A 16,412-nucleotide genomic window follows, 5' to 3' on the forward strand; every position below is an offset into this window, starting at 1 on the left:
GAAGTTAAATGTGTGTGCGCTGCAGTGTGGGTGTACAGGAGTGACGTACCATCATCAGGAATGGGCTCCATATCCCAAGGACTCATCTTCTCTGTGTCTCCGTTATCCCAGCTGGGTGAGAAAGAGTGCCGATATGAATCATCCACATCATGACATCTGTGAGTCTTTGTGTTTGTAATTTCTTTTGCGTTTCGCATATATGACACATTGCAAGCACCAACAGCCTAAAGTGGATGTCATTCTCTAACAAGGTTTTTCAACGCGTGACCGCGAGCGCTCGGTGCTGACAAGAAAAAGTACCTCAAACACACAATATGCGTGTTAATGTTTCAAACTGGAACGTCACAACAATAGACAAACAAAGGGCATTGTTAGTCGGCATCACTGAAAATATCTCATTCACATTGTCACCCAGGACTGTTTCATCAAGTTTCGTGAGTGATCCGAGCCGTGATGTGTTTGTGCAGTTAATGAGAGCTGTGAGAGGAGGCTTCAGCCGCACAATCACAAGGCGCCATTTGTCTACACTTGCCAGGAATTTGTCCAAGCAGACAAATCCCTGTTACATGTAAACCATTTTAATGAAGCCGTTTCTTATTCTGTCAGTGTGGGAAGTCCCAGGACTCACAAAAGTACGCCGAGACCAACCATACAGTGGCCATTGTGCGAGTTGTAGGAGCCTAGTCTTCACACTTTAATCATTTTTTAATAATCATATAATTGGAAAGTAATTTCCTTTCAGTGCTGAGCTATTGTGCATAAAACAATTGCCATTTTGTCACTAAAAGATAACAGTTTTCCCTCTGTCACCTCCCTGAGCCTGCTTGTCGACTATGCTCCATATACAGTGTTGTACTACATTAGACTCATACTTTGCTGGTTCTTCAGAAACTTTCTGCTAGTCATGATGACACTTATAGTTTCATCATATTGCATTTTGTTGTGTCGTTTCAGATGGCTGGATGCATTTCTGACATCAACCTGCAGTGCTGCAACTATGGCAAATTACCATCTGCAAAGTATGTGACGGCGGAGCGTGTTGGTAGCTCATCAGGTAGAGCTGTTCTGAGGCTGAGTCCTCAGCAGTGGGCCCTTTTTTGCAAGTCTTCTCCTCTTTCTCTCCCCATTTCCTGTCTATCTCTAAGCTGTTCCATAATAAAGGCTAAAAAAGCCCAAAAAAAAAAGGTTTGTATTTCTGACTGTCGTCATTAGCTTAGAACCTAAAAAGAGACAGTATGACTCTACTTCCTCTTCCTCACCAGCGAGGTTTCCTCGATTCAAATTCATTTGGTCTCGCTTGTGTCATTTCTGTTACACATACGTTACATCTGTTCTCATTTCTGCCCCCTCTGCCTTTGCACAGTTTGTCTTGTCATCTGTTGATGCTACTCGACGAGAAGAAATGAGGAACTCTCGGTTTGATGCACTGGATCTCCAACACTAATGCAAATACAACACATTGATCATGTGAAAATGAGGTTGTGCGGCGCTTTGATCGATCTGCATTTTTAATTGCGCAGCCCTAAACAGAGTGAATCCAAGCTGTGATCATACCAGACATTGTAGCACTGAAACAGGCTGTCCTGATACTGAGGCTGGTAGGGCTCCTGGCTCTCAATGGTCCCAAACCACCAGGCATCGTCAATCACCGACCGAAACCTGTCACCTACACACACACATCACAGTTAGTTTAGAACAAGAAAACAACAGCCGCCTTCAGAAACTGAGCTGGAAAACATGTCGGACATGTTTTTGATATTCTGCACGTTTCTATCCAAGTCAGACTACTCAGGCGAAACTGGCTGACCTATACTCCACTGCCTCCTTCTGGCATTGTCAAACTGCTGCCGCAGTATCAGGAAGTCGATAACATCAGGCATGTCGTGGTATCTGCGACGAGACAAAAAATGTACACATCAAATCAAAGGCTGCAACAAAGCAACGAAGGAAGAGATAAAACAACCACATTAACGCTGCAAAATAGATGAAACACATCAAATTTGGAGTAGCAGTTCGCCATTCCCATGACAGCCTTTACTTTTGTATTGTCAGTCAACTGGATTAAATATTTTATGAGTGCAGTTTTGTGTCAAGATGAGAACTCATTTATGAGAATAAATGTTATATTTAAGCTTAGCAGAGGAGGGAGGCACTTAGGAGAATGGTTTCACACTGTGTGGACACTGAAAATCTGCATACTGTTGGGAAAGAAAAGTGGAAATGAAGGTTAGATGTCACACTGGGATGCTTACTTCATAGAGAAGGATCCTCCGGTCAGCTTGCCGGTGTCAGGGTCCAGGAAGGAAAGCTTCAGGCAGCACAGTGTGGGCAGGCCGACCTCATACTTGATGCCAACTATCTTCATCAATTCCTGCTCCTGAACCCCACGAACACAAGGACAAATAAGGGAAATGAACATGAGGACACATCATTCACATACCCAGTGCGCTTCTTTTCCTCTTCCACTGACATGCATCGTTTTCAGTGCTGTGTATTATGTAGGCTGAGAGAGTGAGAGCAATGCTCCAGTAAGTTTTTCCATCTGAGAAAAAGTGAAACTGGAGAGAGTAATGCTTCAGTGTTGCCAGGCCTGTTTGTTCAAATGACAAAAAAAAAAAAAGAGCCCTGCATTTCACACGTTCAGCCAATACGTTCAGAGAGATGCACGCTGCGCCTGCCATGCATTACAGACCGCTGTCTGCACAGAAATTGCTATTTCCGCCTCCACACATAGAAATGAAATATATACCAAGTAAAAATGCAATCCCATAAGCTGTTGCTTTTAAGTGTTAAGGTGTTTTTTGTTTCTTTCTGAAGCTTTGTTCTCGGCAGACGTTTTTCTTCCAGCAGAGGTGTATTTTTAGGGCAGAAAAGGGATTAAAGTGATCATTAAAGTGAAGCACCTGATACGGAAGAAACACCGGTAAGAGGTTTGCAAGCTAAAGACTGTGTGTGTGAACGAGTACATCGCTGTGGCTTGAAACTGCGTAGCGATTCCTAGGCATTGCCATTACGTTAGAAACTCTGCATCCTTATGAGAGAAACGTCACTGAAGGTATTACACTGCCATCAAAGCATCAGTCCAGATGTTACAACACAGGATCTGGCATCTGATGTTCACTACATGTCTGTCAGAGACGTTGAGAAAACTTTTCCACTGTGATTTTTACTTTTATGCTCTTTAATGACTTCTTATTTATTTAACTGTACAGATGAATTCCCCCTGTGTGAAGGCTGTATTGATTTTTGCCACTCGGCTCTGCTGTGATTGCTATAAGGAGCTTCTCCTCGGTGGTTGTGGGCCCACAGATAAAGAGACAATATAAATCTCCAGATACACAGGATCTAAAGAGCACTGTCCCTCTTCAGAGAGTCTTCGATCCATCTTTGTCACACTGCTTCTTACCCGTAGCTCCATCTTGTGCCAGGGCTGCTTCTTAGGATTGATGCTGTAAATCTTTTTTTGTTTAGCCATCTCCACATATGCTTCATGGCCCTGTCTGAAGTAGTACACCTGCAGGCACACAAACACACACATACATCAATTCATATATACCACAGAACTGCTTGTTGTTTAACTTGAGGCAACACGCTTTAAAACATCTTCAGCTGCTTGCGATGTCAGTGTCAGTCAGCGTGCCGCTTGGTTTCTTGTGTGTAATGGCAATCACAGCCTCACGAGGCCGCTAAATTTAGTCTTGTTGCTAAGTAAAACATGAGCCGGTGTTTTGGTATGAGTGGACTTGGGGCGCACATGCGGTGAGGACACTGTAACAGAAACAGGCAGCGTGTACCTCGTCTCCCATCTGGGGTATGTAAGGACATCTGCGGGGGACTGTGTCCGTGATCCAGGCAGAGGGAAGCCACTCCTCAAGAGTTAGCCCTTGCTCCTGAAGCTCTGTCCTCTGAATGACACACAAAGAAACACTCAATAACAGTTTTAAACTTGAGGTTTTGCATTATGTAACATTGCATTTCTTCTCCAAAACTTAAATAAGAACCTACACACATCTAATGTGTCCACACTTCATAGCAAAAGTTGTAATTCCCCAATAATTGAGAACGATGTACTTGTCTTTTTCTAAATTAAATGTCCTGAACACGTACTTGAGCAAATGGCTGATGGGTAATAACTTTGAATCATAGTGACAATAACGTCACTCCTGAAGCCCTGAGGAGGGACAATACAATGTTGTCAAAAGCCGCTTCTGATGACAAACCTTCCTCTTCTCCTTTGGCTTCTTCTTCTTTGGTAATGCGCCGTCTTTGTCGGCTTTCTCTTTCTTTCTTTCTTTCTTCCCGTCCCTCTTCTTCTCCCCGTCCTCCTCTGAGCCGCTGCTTTTCTTTTTCACTTTCACGCTCTTCTTGGGCGGTTCGAGGTTGATCCCCGCGTCCGCCGTCCAGTCCGAGTAATCGCTGGAGTAGTCGCTACAAATACGTCACAGAGAGAAGATTGAACACACAGATAGCATGTGTGTATGCATAGGAGATAACTGATAGGATGAATGTATGGGATGTACTGTATGTATCTTACCTTGAACTACTGTGGTCATCCGGCCAGGGCTCCTTTCCCTCCTCCTCCTTCTCCTCCTCAGAGGAATGTCCGTTGATTTGCCGTACCTCCACCTCTCCCTGGAAACACACACATCTTTTTATGTTAGAACTCTAATGGACACAAAGATGAGCTAAAAGACAAGTGGAATCAATCAGGCATCAGAGAAGTGCCGTCCAGTAAACAGTTTGTGTGTTGTAGTCTGAGCAGTTTGGTGTGCTTGTATCTGCTTGATAGGTTGGCTTCTACCACAGACATAAACAAGAGATAAGTGGTACTGAGCAGAGCTACACCCGTCCATGCCCAGGAAAACGACTATTCTTTGTTGTTAGACTGTTGTTATGAAAGTGGACGTACAGTTTTCAAGGATTTATTACACTGCTGGACTGCTAGACTGCTTTTCAGGTAGGGAAACATCACAACTTTAAGGTTTCAATTGTGACTTTTTTTATGACAGGATGATCTTTTGGAAAACAAACAAAAAGCAAAAAGACAAAAAGAGTCCATCTATCAATCAATATATATTCATATTCATGTTATATTTCACAGCACTAGCAGTCAAAAGACAAACAGTGGGCAGTAACAGGTTGACGTGCTAGCAAAGTCTGAATAGAGGGTGTTTGGTGAAGTCAGCTGATCTAAAATTGGACTAGAAGACAAACAAGTACAAAAGCAGTTCTAACAAGTTAGATGAGCCAACACAAATTGGAAAAATGACATCCCTCAAGCTAAAAAAAAACACTATAAGATTTTACTGCCTGAGTGGAAATCATTGGAACAGAACTATAAGATCGCTTCAAAAAATACCTACAACACAGATCTATTTTTGAGTCTGTGTTTCACAGGCTTTACCACATAGCAACAGCAACAGTGCCGCGTCTACCTCTGAGGTGCTTTCGTCGTCATCGGCGGCCTCGGCGCTCTGGCGGCTCGTCTCCTCCATGGCGGCTCGCGTGTGATAGCCGTGGTTACCCTGGCTCCTCCTCCCCTCGTCAACCACACACTCGGATGTCAGGTGTACCTGGAACAGCGCAGAAGAAAGCACGGACACGAGGCAAAGTCAGACAACATGAGTACTGATAGTTAAAGAAAGAAGAAATCATTGTGAATAAGAAGGTTACAGGCGAGAAATATCTATATCCCCGTAGTATGATAGCATGTGTGTGTGTTCACTTACCCTGCTCTCTTTGGGGAGAGAGTGGATGGTGCGCCTCCTCCTTTCTGACTGATAAATATTGATCTCCTCCTCCCCTTTAGCCTCACGCCAGTTCACCTGTCTCCTACATGAGAAACACACACAGTCAAACAGAGCAGTTAACTCTCTGTGAAATCAGCTGTGTGTGTGTGTGTGTGTGTGTGTGTGTGTCCGGCGTTACCCGACAGAGGCGTCCTCCAGCTCAGGGACCAGCACCCTGCGGCTCCAGGCCACCAGGTCTCCCTCCGTGGCCATCTGGCTGCGTGGGGCGTTGCTGTGCATCTGGCGGACACCCTCGATCTGCCCGCTGCGACGCAGACCCACGTTGGGCGGGGAGTGCACCTCTGTGGGCGAGCCCACCGATCCTGAGGGAGGAAGATGGCAGAGAGAGGGAAAAAATATTGCTCAACGGCATTTAAGTGATGAACTTGTTTTTGGGGAAATCATTCCACTGGTTAACATCCCTGATTGACACCAACTCATCCATCTGCTTCCAGTAAATCATTCACTAGTAGTATGCTAGTATACCGTAAAGTGACAGCAGATGGCTCAAATCATCTCTTAAGTGAGTGAATTAGAATTTGTAGCTCTGAAATAAATGGGGGAAAGTCTGAAACCATTACTGATAAGTGAAAATTCCATCATAATTTCCAGAAGCACAAGGTGGAGTCTTCAAACTGCTTATTCAGTTTACTATCACATGAGCCAAACAAAAACAGCAAATCGTCCAATTAGAGAAGCTTAAACTAACAATCATTAAACAAAATGTTGTGTTGGCTGATTAATCAGTCAATTGACTAATTGTTTCATTGCTATAAAAGTGACTGAGAGATACAGAGAAAGACTTGAGAACAAATAATGATTTGAACTATGAGGGAGTCTGAGTGAAAGCTGCAGCAGGCACCCACAAGTATGAACGCTAGCAGAAGGAGTCGGTTTCCCTCGCGGGACCCGTTTTCCACGGCGCGAGCCTCACCGAGACAACCGCTCCCTCTTGCCGCAACTTGTCTTTAAGAGACGCCCTTCCGGCGCTTCGTCACCCCAGGGCGAAGCAGCCTGGCTTCAGAGGCGGCTGCGATGCTGTCTGACAGCGGGATGAGAGGCCAGTGAACCGCGTATACCACTATGCCCCAACAAAAGTTATTCCTCACTGTCTGTCATCATGCCTCTTTGACCCGGGCGCTGTGTGTAGCTCTGGGATGCGTTCACACGTGTGTTGTAGTGTGTTATTGTAGGCAAAGATGGAAATTTATCACTTATTTGCTGCATTTTCTGCAGGTTTTTTCACCAATGAAGCAAACTTTCTTCAGCGCCGCCATGGCGCTTTAACGAAGTGTGGAGATCTGGTCTGGCTATGCATGACAAGGTTTTCACCTTCTGAAGGGACGTGCATGGGCATCTGCATTTGTGGAACAGCCAATAAGAATAAGGCCCATCTCTGAAATGTCCTGTGATTGGCCAGAGTCTCCCATGATGGGCTTGATAGTCTGAAAACAGAGCCAAGACGAGGTACAGGAGTCTAGGTTTCTCTCAGACCACTTGAATTGCATTGTGCTGAAAGGTTATTATGGATTTTTTTACCCAATGATGCCAAAAATAAACTGCCAACCACAGCTTTAATGACATTTCATGTATAAAAAAAAACCTACTGGAATTCACAAAGCAATACAACAAAGACACTCATGGTGTTGTTACTACAAAGGCTGCTGTTAAATAAAGTCAGCTGCACGCAGGCATTTACTTATCAAACTGTGTGTTAATGTGTCAGCGTGGAGCACCTGGATGATTTAGATCTACTGCGTGGTTTCATTGCATTCTCTCACTGATGTATTATGTAAAGATCAGATCACTGTATTCACCAACTCTTTGAGACAGTTTTACTTAGTTTCACTTTCCAAACATGTGATTATGATAACAAAAATAACCAGAGTAACGTCTTTGCACCTCCAGAGCAGGTGGAAATTAAAAGTAAGTGTCAGAGAGTGTGAACCACACAGAGAAGCTGCCCACACGACAATAGTTTGACCTTCCTGTCATGACGCGTTCTTACCTCTGCTGGCCCTGCTGTTTGCAGCAGCAGAGACGTCATTTGCTCCCAGTCTTTGGTCCTGTTCCTGCTGCAGCCTCTGAATCATAGTGTCCAGCGGACTGGGGCCGTCCACCGCCTGCTCACTCACCACCTGGTTCAGGCCTGACACAGACAGGAATGGAGTAAGAGAGAGAGACTTAAAAAGTGAAAGAGAAACAGAAAGAGAGACAGTAAAGTGTAAAAAGCTTCAATACAACAATCATATAAAGAAGACCATGACTGTTTTATAATACCTGCGTGTACACGTTGCTGTATTGCATTCATTTTTACTTCAATGTAGTGGAGGGGAGCAAAAAGTTTCTGTACTCTGCACAATGTTCTACACTCTACTTCAAAGAAGAAAAGAGGGCAACGGGTTTTTCCCAAAATCCTGCACAGTCACCTCAATACCACCATCCTTTTTAAAACTTTCTAAGGGCAAAATTAGGTTACCACTATTCTATTTACTGACAAGTCATGTAGCACATGTTGAGTCGTAATAATAATAATAACAATAATGATAATAAACTCCATTTGTAGAGCACCTTTCAGACAAGAATTGCAGCTCAACATTCTTCACAACAAAAAAATGCACCAAGGGTTCCACATAAAAGAGACATGTAAAACAAGATGAAGAGTAAAACCCACTTGATAATAATGAAGTGAAAATAAGATGAAAATAAGGATGGAAATATATTAAAGAGAATACTTGTCATAAGATGGAAAATCCAACCCACTGAATAATAACAGTAAAATGAAGTTAAAGTTGAGCTCACAGAAGGAAAACACAACATTTACAATAAATACAGAATCTCAGGCCTGTTATCAGTAAAGTCACAGCTAGATAAAGGCTACACTGAAGAGATACGTTTTTAGCTTCCTTTTAAAAATATTCATCAAGCTGGCTTCCCTGGCATCTACAGGTAGTGTGTTCCAGAGCTTTGGGCATAACTGACAAAGGCTATATCTCTAGTTTTCTCTCGGCTGTTGCTGGGAACCTCCAATAAACCAACCGCAGATGATCTCAGTGTTCTTACAGGCAACTACTGCACAAGGGAGTTAGCAATGTAGCTCGGTTCTAGCCCATTAAGGGCTTTGTATACAACGAGGAGGACCTTAAAATCAATTCTGAATGTTACAGGAAGCCAGTGGAGAGCAGCTAAAACTGGACTAATGTGCTCTCTCCTCCTGGTTCTGGTTAATAGCCGAGCTGCAGAGTTTTGAATGAGCTGAAGTCTCTGTGTGTTTTTTTGGGAGACCACTAAATGTGAATTGAAGTAATCGAGTCATCTTGAAATAAAGACCTGAATTACTTTTTCAGCATATTTCTGATATATAAATGGTCGTACTTGCTCTATGTTTCTAAGGTGGAGAAACTGTGTTTTCATCACCTCGTTGACGTTCAACCTGAGATCTGAATGTAGGAAACAGGAAATGTATACCACATATTGCGTTGGATGTCGATATTTGGGTTTTATTTGGGTTCGGCCACCTCTGTGCGCTGTAGACAAACTAACTAGCCAACAGTTTAAGGCTATGATAGAGAAGCATGAACTAAAGAGAAGCCCATATTTTCAATATCACAGGCTCTTCGGTATGCACAAATATAGCAACGCCGATCTTTTCAAGGAGCTGCTTGAACAAATGAAGGTCCTGTCATTACAAATATCACGATGTTAATCAGAGTGTGCACGGCTGCATGTACACAGGAATATTAGTGGAACACTCATTTTCATTAGCCATGTAAACAGCTTAGTAGGAATATTGTCTTTTTGAGAGTGAGGGCACAGACTGGAATATTTTGTGCATGTAGTCAATGTAGTCAATTCCTCTTTCACCGTTGCTTCCTTCACCTGTCTCCACTGTGCACTGCTCATGCATTTCAGTAGCTACTGATTGTTTCTGTTTATATGAAGGTTTTAAACTGCCTTATTAATTTTGGTTTTAATTGCCGATGCTAGTGTAGTTTCCGTGTGCAGTGCCTTTCATTAAGCACACCTGAAGACCAATAACATTCCCACCAGGCTATGAGCAGTACGATCAGCTTGACAAAAGTGTCTCTGATCAGCTGATAGATGAATTACAATTAGGCAGCGTCACCTCCTCCAGGTGATGTGAAGCGCTCAAGGAAGCAAGAGCAGAGTGGAGCTACAAATGAGGTCCTGCCCACAGACCATGAAGAGAAGAGATACTCCTGAGGGTCTGATTTCAGTCTCTGTACCTGAGGAAGTGACCCCCATTTGAGGGATCAGCTGCTCATCCCTGCAGCCCTCCCTGCCAGGCACCAGCCGCTGGTATCGAGGAGGGTGGGGGTTTCCGTCCACATCCACCAGGAAGGGAGGGGGCATTAGGTGCGGCGCCTGCTGAGTCTGCTCGTCCAGCACGTAATTGTTGGCATCCCGGATCAGTGGCCGGTAGTCGGTATGGAAGAACATCTGGTCTGCTATCTGAAAAGTGACGAACATTTACTCACGTGTATAAAGCTAAGACTTCTGTATACTTTCAGTGAGGATGTAAGAATGATTAGATGATGATATGGGCATTTGGTCTAACTCAACAGGTGAGCGTGTTGCCTTACCTTGTCGTACTTGCTGCTGGAGCCAAAGCCAAAGATGAGCAGGTGTCCATGGGAGTCGGTGGCTGCAAAATGCTGCCCATCTGGACTACATTTGCAGTCAAACAACGCTCCGTGCCCTTGGCCCTCAATCTATCCACAGAGAGAGGGAGATATGAAAATAGGTGCACACTGTAATCACTGTATCACACGAGCAGGGGAATTCAAACCGTAGGAGTTGTATGGCCCGGGCACAGTCAACTCAAAACGTCTAGAACACAACATCAGATGCAGTGCTCCACGAGCCGCATGATTGGCACTTACAAGTATTGTTCTACAAGATTTGACTTTAATAATAAATGAAAACAATACATTTATGATTCAGCCAATAGCCAGATGAAAACAGTTGTTTTTCAGGTAAAAACAGGCCGGCAGCATGTGTCATCCCCACCAGCAATAGCAACATAAGCAGAGTTTGATAGATAGCAGGAGCAAGGTTACCCACTATTACAAAGCAGAGCACCACCTGCAGAAACTGAAACTTCATCACCAGAAACCCCAACTGTTCTGACAGTCTGCAGACCTTGCCTTTACTCCATTCTGTGGATATTCCTTCAATCTCACAATAGCTTCATTCTCTTGTTCTTCACAGTTTTTGAACAGTTGGCCCTTATTCAGTTAAACAGACTCTACACCCGCCGCAGAGCACTAAAGTCACATAGTGCACAGTCCAACCCAGATGAACCTGATGCACTGAACTTTAAATCATCTTCTATTGAGTCGATGTAGGATAGGACACGTGTTTTTAGCCAGTTGCAGGACAGGCAACTCTAGAAGTTGGTGAATGGTGGTATGAACAGACAAAGCAAATTTCCAGATGTCGTGTAATTAAAGGGTATGGAACAACCTCCTCTGTCAGAATTTGGGTAAGATCCCTGCTTGCAAACAAACAACTTTATACTCTTAAAGAAGGACCGAACACTGATGAAACAGTCTAAAAGAAAACCAAAAACCACATCCTTCCTCTTGTAAATGAAGATTTCAATTGATAGTCTGAAGGACATGAGTTCAGTTCCAGGGCTGAGCACCCTGCGCTAACATTAGCAACCTTTAGAGAGATACTGCTGTGTGACTGCTCATCTCTGCTTGTGCAACTCTACGCTGTAGCTTGCCTAGTTAGCCTGTAATTGTCACTTGTGTCCTTGTGTGCCCAGGGGGCGCTGTTGAGCAAACATTACAAGTTTCCAACTAGAATTTAGGCCATTTGTGTTATTAAACAACACTATTCGCTGAGAATGATCAACACCAAGATAAGGCCGGCTGATCAGCTCATCGAGTGACTCACTTGTTATGAGACTGTGATTATGTTGTCTTTGGTTACCACAGAAACACAATACAACAGGGACTTCAATGATTAACACACTATGCGAACATGTACAGCAACATATGCACATCAGTGTAGTGGCATGATTTCACTCCCGCCTGGACTCTTGCCCACAGCCACACACGGTGCATTAAACGTCAGGGAAAATTTAGACGTAGAGGTGAGAGAGCAAGACGTGGAGGAAGAGGGAGGGGAAGTGAAAGAAATGAGAGAGGGGAAGAGCAGTAACGGGTGAGGGGGAAAGACTGTGAGACAAACAGTGATACTCTACTGTACACTGGGAAAGCTTATGTAGTAGGAAAGAAGCAACAGCTAAAAGGGTAAGTTAACTTGACAACGCTAATCTGTGCGTCTTTTTGCTGATTCACAGCATGAGAAACAAACATTAGGATCTTGTCATTTTCAGCTTCAGTGTGAATATAGCCAAAGATAAGAGACCGAGGGTTCGTCAAGACTCTCACCATGTTGAAATAGGAGCGGATCTTGACTCCTCTGGCCAGGTCCCACACAATGCAATTCCCATCATGCCCCGCTGAGAAAAGGATTCTTGGATCAAAGGGGTGTGGCTCCAGAACAAACACCTCGTCCTCATGGCCCTGTCGTTAACCAACACGGACATCTAGGTTAAGACACTCCCAGAAATGAAAGAACACAGAAGGAAATCGTCAGTGTTTTTGGCTGTCGCTCAGGGTACGTCACTCCTCCTGTGAGTCCGTTTGAGGGCACTCTGATGGCTGAGTTCTCAGAGGCAGTTCATGCAAGAAAAAAATCTAATTCATACCGTGACACCAATGTCCACATTTACATTTTTGTTTTGCTTCTGGGTTTGAACTAGAGTGTGGATACTACTCATTTGAAGTTGTGTCGCGTTCAAACAGAAAAATGCAGCCCAAGCCACACTGTAGTTAGAACACACTGCTTTAAAGACAACTATCAAATGTCCAATGTCATTGAATGCATCACTAGCGAGAGTCTCTGAGGTAACTTCAGTTGAACTGTTCAGGATGATAGACAGAGCAAGAAAACAATGTTAAATTATGTAACGTGTTTTGGAAAAAGGTCAGCAAAAACTAGCATATAAGGAATTTGGAAAGCAAAACATGCAAAATGGAAAGGATGAAACTGGGCAAAAATCAGGGCAAACTGCAACCTAGCATGCATGTTTTCTGTTGTCAGGGTTCATAGAGCTTTTAAGGAGTAAAATTCAAGCACTTTTCAAGCACTTTCAAGGTACTCTAACCAAAAATGTCCAGACTCTTGAACCCTATATCATCAGCTGAGAACAATAAACTTTACAGAATTCCTTTATACCCACAGCAATCAATGTTTTGAACATGGTTATTTAATGCTTGGTAATTTCCAGAGGACGGGACCAACAGAGGACTTATTTAGCTATGAATGACGAGTGAACGTGCCTGGAGACAACAAACAAATATGACGACGGGATCGTTTCATTTAAAACATCGCAAGACTTCTGGTTTACAGAGTGATCGTGCAGATGAAGCACCAGATTGTGTTGGAAGTCAATCATTTTTAAGGGGCATACTTGAATTCAAGCATATTCTTAACCTTGACTTTGTAGGACGCCTGTGTTGTGGGACAAATATCACTCTAGCAGCAACACATGGATCAGGATTCAATGCAAATTAGGAGTCGATGATTGACAAAGAACTCTTAAAATGCCATTAACTTAAAATTCGTGCTTACGTCTACTTTTTATGTCGTGTTTGAACATGCGCATCTGTGTTTGTGAGCGCCGTGTTTGCATGTGAACGCGTCTGATCGCTGCATACCATGAGGACGTGGACGAGGTTGCCGGTGGTGGAGTTCCACACCTTCAGCGTCAGGTTGTTGGCCGCTGTGATCACTGTGCTGTCATGGCGATCCCACGCTACCATGGTCACCTTCAGCTTGGTCACCTTGTCTTCCAGCGGAGGAGGGTTGTACTTCCTGTTGGGAGAGACGTTCATCAGCTTGGTTTACTCAATTCACAAAAATGGCATAAAGGAGCAAATAAAAGAAATATTGTAAAACAGTTAAAATGTCATTAAAATATAAACACATCCTCTTTCGGAGCTACAATTTCTCAGCTGGCTTTTCATGCTGATGAATTGAATCTACTGTCTTCTGTCCCTTTACACACAATTAATGAGGAGCTAGTGGAGACAGCTCGACCTTATCTCTTTACAGTTTAAGATAATTAGTCACAACATCTGCTGTTACTGTTTACATGTGTAAACTGTGAAAACCAACACATCCAAAACATTTCAGCACTTTCTTGTGCAATTCCCTGACTTTTTCTTTTTCCAGTGTAAGAACATGGTTACACATTTTCTTACCTATATAACATCTAAGCTCCCGGCACCACAACAATTACATATTTCTCTTCTTAAAATCTGTATTTATACTCATAGCTGTCTCATGTTTGCTGTGTTCATTCAGGCGATTAAGACTCAGACAGCCTGTCGGTGTCATCTCCATTCATTCACTGTCTGTGATGGCTGCAGTAAATCTATATTCTGTCTGGGAACAGTTGGGTAATCAATCACTGTGTCCCGCTCCACGCCACAGGTGTGACCATCTTTTTTTTTTACCCATTTAACTTCATTATTTACATGCTGTAGATCATGCAGTCGGTCACCATACTCTAAATAGATAAAGGCAGGAGTAGAGAGTTTTCAGAAAGGCTCTTTGTTGCCAGCACAAAGGGCATTAAGTCTCTTCAAGCTATTTCTAATGAAATGTTTTTACTTCCAAGCAGTGCGTAGTTTTCATCAGGGAATCTTCACACCCTTTAGGTCTGGCACTTTTGTACACAACATGATTGATTTTGGTCAAATTTAGAGTGACACTATAACCCACAGGATCATCCCAGCCCACAGCTCTGAGCTCTGAGCACAGCAGCGCCGGTGGAAAAGCCAGACTTTGACAGCCGTGCACACACATACCCGGGTAATTTGGTCTGCATGTCCAGCAGAATGCTCCTCCAGCCCTGAGGCTGCAGCTGCCAGATTCGTGCTGTACCATCCCTGCTGCCGCTTACAAACCTGAAACACAAACACATGCACACGCTGATTCGTGAACACAGATTCATGCAGCGGCTAAACTGTAAATATAACATTAGTCCTATTTCAGCTTTCTGCAGTACAGTGAAGGCTTTCATCTTCACACATCAGGATACACTAATTGCATGAACCCCCACCTCTCCATCTCCTCCACCCCTCCTCTCTTGCATAGACAGTCTACCTCTCTCACTGCTGAGACTCCAGCAGCCCAGGGGAATTACAGCTGAGCTTGTTTTTCTGCAAACTCCACACAGGCACACAAAACTTAGCACCCAGAGAGTGTATGATATGCGCAAGTGTGTGTGTGTCTGTTAGTGCGTGTGTGTGTGAGAGGACGTGTTTCAGAGCGTGCATCAAATAGCAAGTAAAGCTGGTGTTTCTGCTGACATCATCAAGTCACATTACAACACCCGCAGGTTCCATAAAAACAAACAGCGGTGCACACACAAAAATTAACTACACCTGTTATGTAGCTCACGCACACACACACACACACACACACACACACACACTCACAGTGCAAACCTACCTGTCACTGCCATGTGAAAATTGGATGCTGTCAACTTTGTCCTAAGTGAGAAAAATTAAGGAGAAAAGTCAGAACAACAGGATTTCATGTTATTGTTTTGTTTACTAGAGAACTTAGTTTTTTCCAGAGCTTTCACCCACACCGCACCCTCTTCCTCAGTTGATGGAGCCTGCTCAGTTGTCATGGAGAATGCTAACCTTTCTAATCTTTTTCATGACAACATCTCCATGACAACTGGGCAGACTCCATCTGCTGAGGAAGTCTGTGAGATAAAAGTTGAAAGTTTTTTTTTTTTTTTTGGCCAAACCACTATTTCCAAGGTCGAGACCGAACTTTCACACTCACGCTTTCATGATTTTTACGTGCGTAGTAGTTTTTAAAATAGAAAACATATGACGCACAAGACAAACAGAGAAACCAAGTCTTGCTAATTCCTACTCAAAACAATATATGTGTTGACTCACTGTGTGGGACTCAAGTTCGGAGATCTTCTCTGGTTGACCTGACCCAAAGTAGTACACCCTGATGATGTGATCGGTGCTTCCTGTGGCCAGGAACATACCACCTGGACAGACAGACAAAATCCATACATCCCATTACTTCTCACATGTGTAACGTAAAAAACGTAGTATGCACATTACAGATCAAACCGTGGTGAAAGAAAAAATTAGATTGTCACATGAAGTCATTAATCTTATGTTTAAGGTCAATAACATCTCGGAATAGAAATATACTTTCACCAACTGTGAAGCAGATTCATTCCACATTTACTGACAAGCGGCAGGCCCACTTGAGTGCGGCCGTCTGCCGCGCTAGCTCTTCAGTTAATCTGGGCTAATTGTGCCACTTCCCCTCCCTCGCGAAGCATGCGTGAAAATCCAAAGCGAGCCGCGCCTCACCTGCGCTGAAAGAGGAGCAGATCATCTGGACGCCAGGTCTGGAGCGCTCCGTGAATTTACTGGGTCTCTGACTGGACACACACACACACAAAAATAGACGTTTAAAATAAAACATGCTGCCAGTTTAACACCAGTTTGTTCATTTTAAACAGAACAGGTTTTACAG

The 16,412-nt window shown here is 43.7% G+C and overlaps 1 protein-coding gene across 1 annotated transcript in view; it reads right to left on the bottom strand.

Annotated features, from left to right (window-relative positions):
* LOC121621728 (pleckstrin homology domain interacting protein) overlaps positions 1 to 16,412 on the bottom strand; it is a 35,720-nt gene that overhangs the window by 8,635 nt on the left and 10,673 nt on the right. The window contains exons 10-29 of the mRNA XM_041958313.1: positions 16,247 to 16,317; positions 15,812 to 15,912; positions 15,348 to 15,388; positions 14,702 to 14,800; positions 13,547 to 13,703; positions 12,215 to 12,349; positions 10,394 to 10,522; positions 10,037 to 10,262; positions 7,798 to 7,938; positions 5,929 to 6,112; positions 5,730 to 5,832; positions 5,436 to 5,573; positions 4,535 to 4,632; positions 4,221 to 4,428; positions 3,795 to 3,905; positions 3,407 to 3,514; positions 2,253 to 2,377; positions 1,808 to 1,890; positions 1,555 to 1,666; positions 50 to 111 (exon numbers count right to left, since the gene is read on the bottom strand). Coding sequence (XP_041814247.1) covers positions 50 to 111; positions 1,555 to 1,666; positions 1,808 to 1,890; positions 2,253 to 2,377; positions 3,407 to 3,514; positions 3,795 to 3,905; positions 4,221 to 4,428; positions 4,535 to 4,632; positions 5,436 to 5,573; positions 5,730 to 5,832; positions 5,929 to 6,112; positions 7,798 to 7,938; positions 10,037 to 10,262; positions 10,394 to 10,522; positions 12,215 to 12,349; positions 13,547 to 13,703; positions 14,702 to 14,800; positions 15,348 to 15,388; positions 15,812 to 15,912; positions 16,247 to 16,317 — 2,432 coding nt within the window. The remainder of the gene's footprint in view (positions 1 to 49; positions 112 to 1,554; positions 1,667 to 1,807; positions 1,891 to 2,252; positions 2,378 to 3,406; positions 3,515 to 3,794; positions 3,906 to 4,220; positions 4,429 to 4,534; positions 4,633 to 5,435; positions 5,574 to 5,729; positions 5,833 to 5,928; positions 6,113 to 7,797; positions 7,939 to 10,036; positions 10,263 to 10,393; positions 10,523 to 12,214; positions 12,350 to 13,546; positions 13,704 to 14,701; positions 14,801 to 15,347; positions 15,389 to 15,811; positions 15,913 to 16,246; positions 16,318 to 16,412) is intronic.

The sequence above is a fragment of the Chelmon rostratus genome, chromosome 18, assembly GCF_017976325.1.
Source record: "Chelmon rostratus isolate fCheRos1 chromosome 18, fCheRos1.pri, whole genome shotgun sequence".
Taxonomy (NCBI): Eukaryota; Metazoa; Chordata; class Actinopteri; order Chaetodontiformes; family Chaetodontidae; genus Chelmon; species Chelmon rostratus.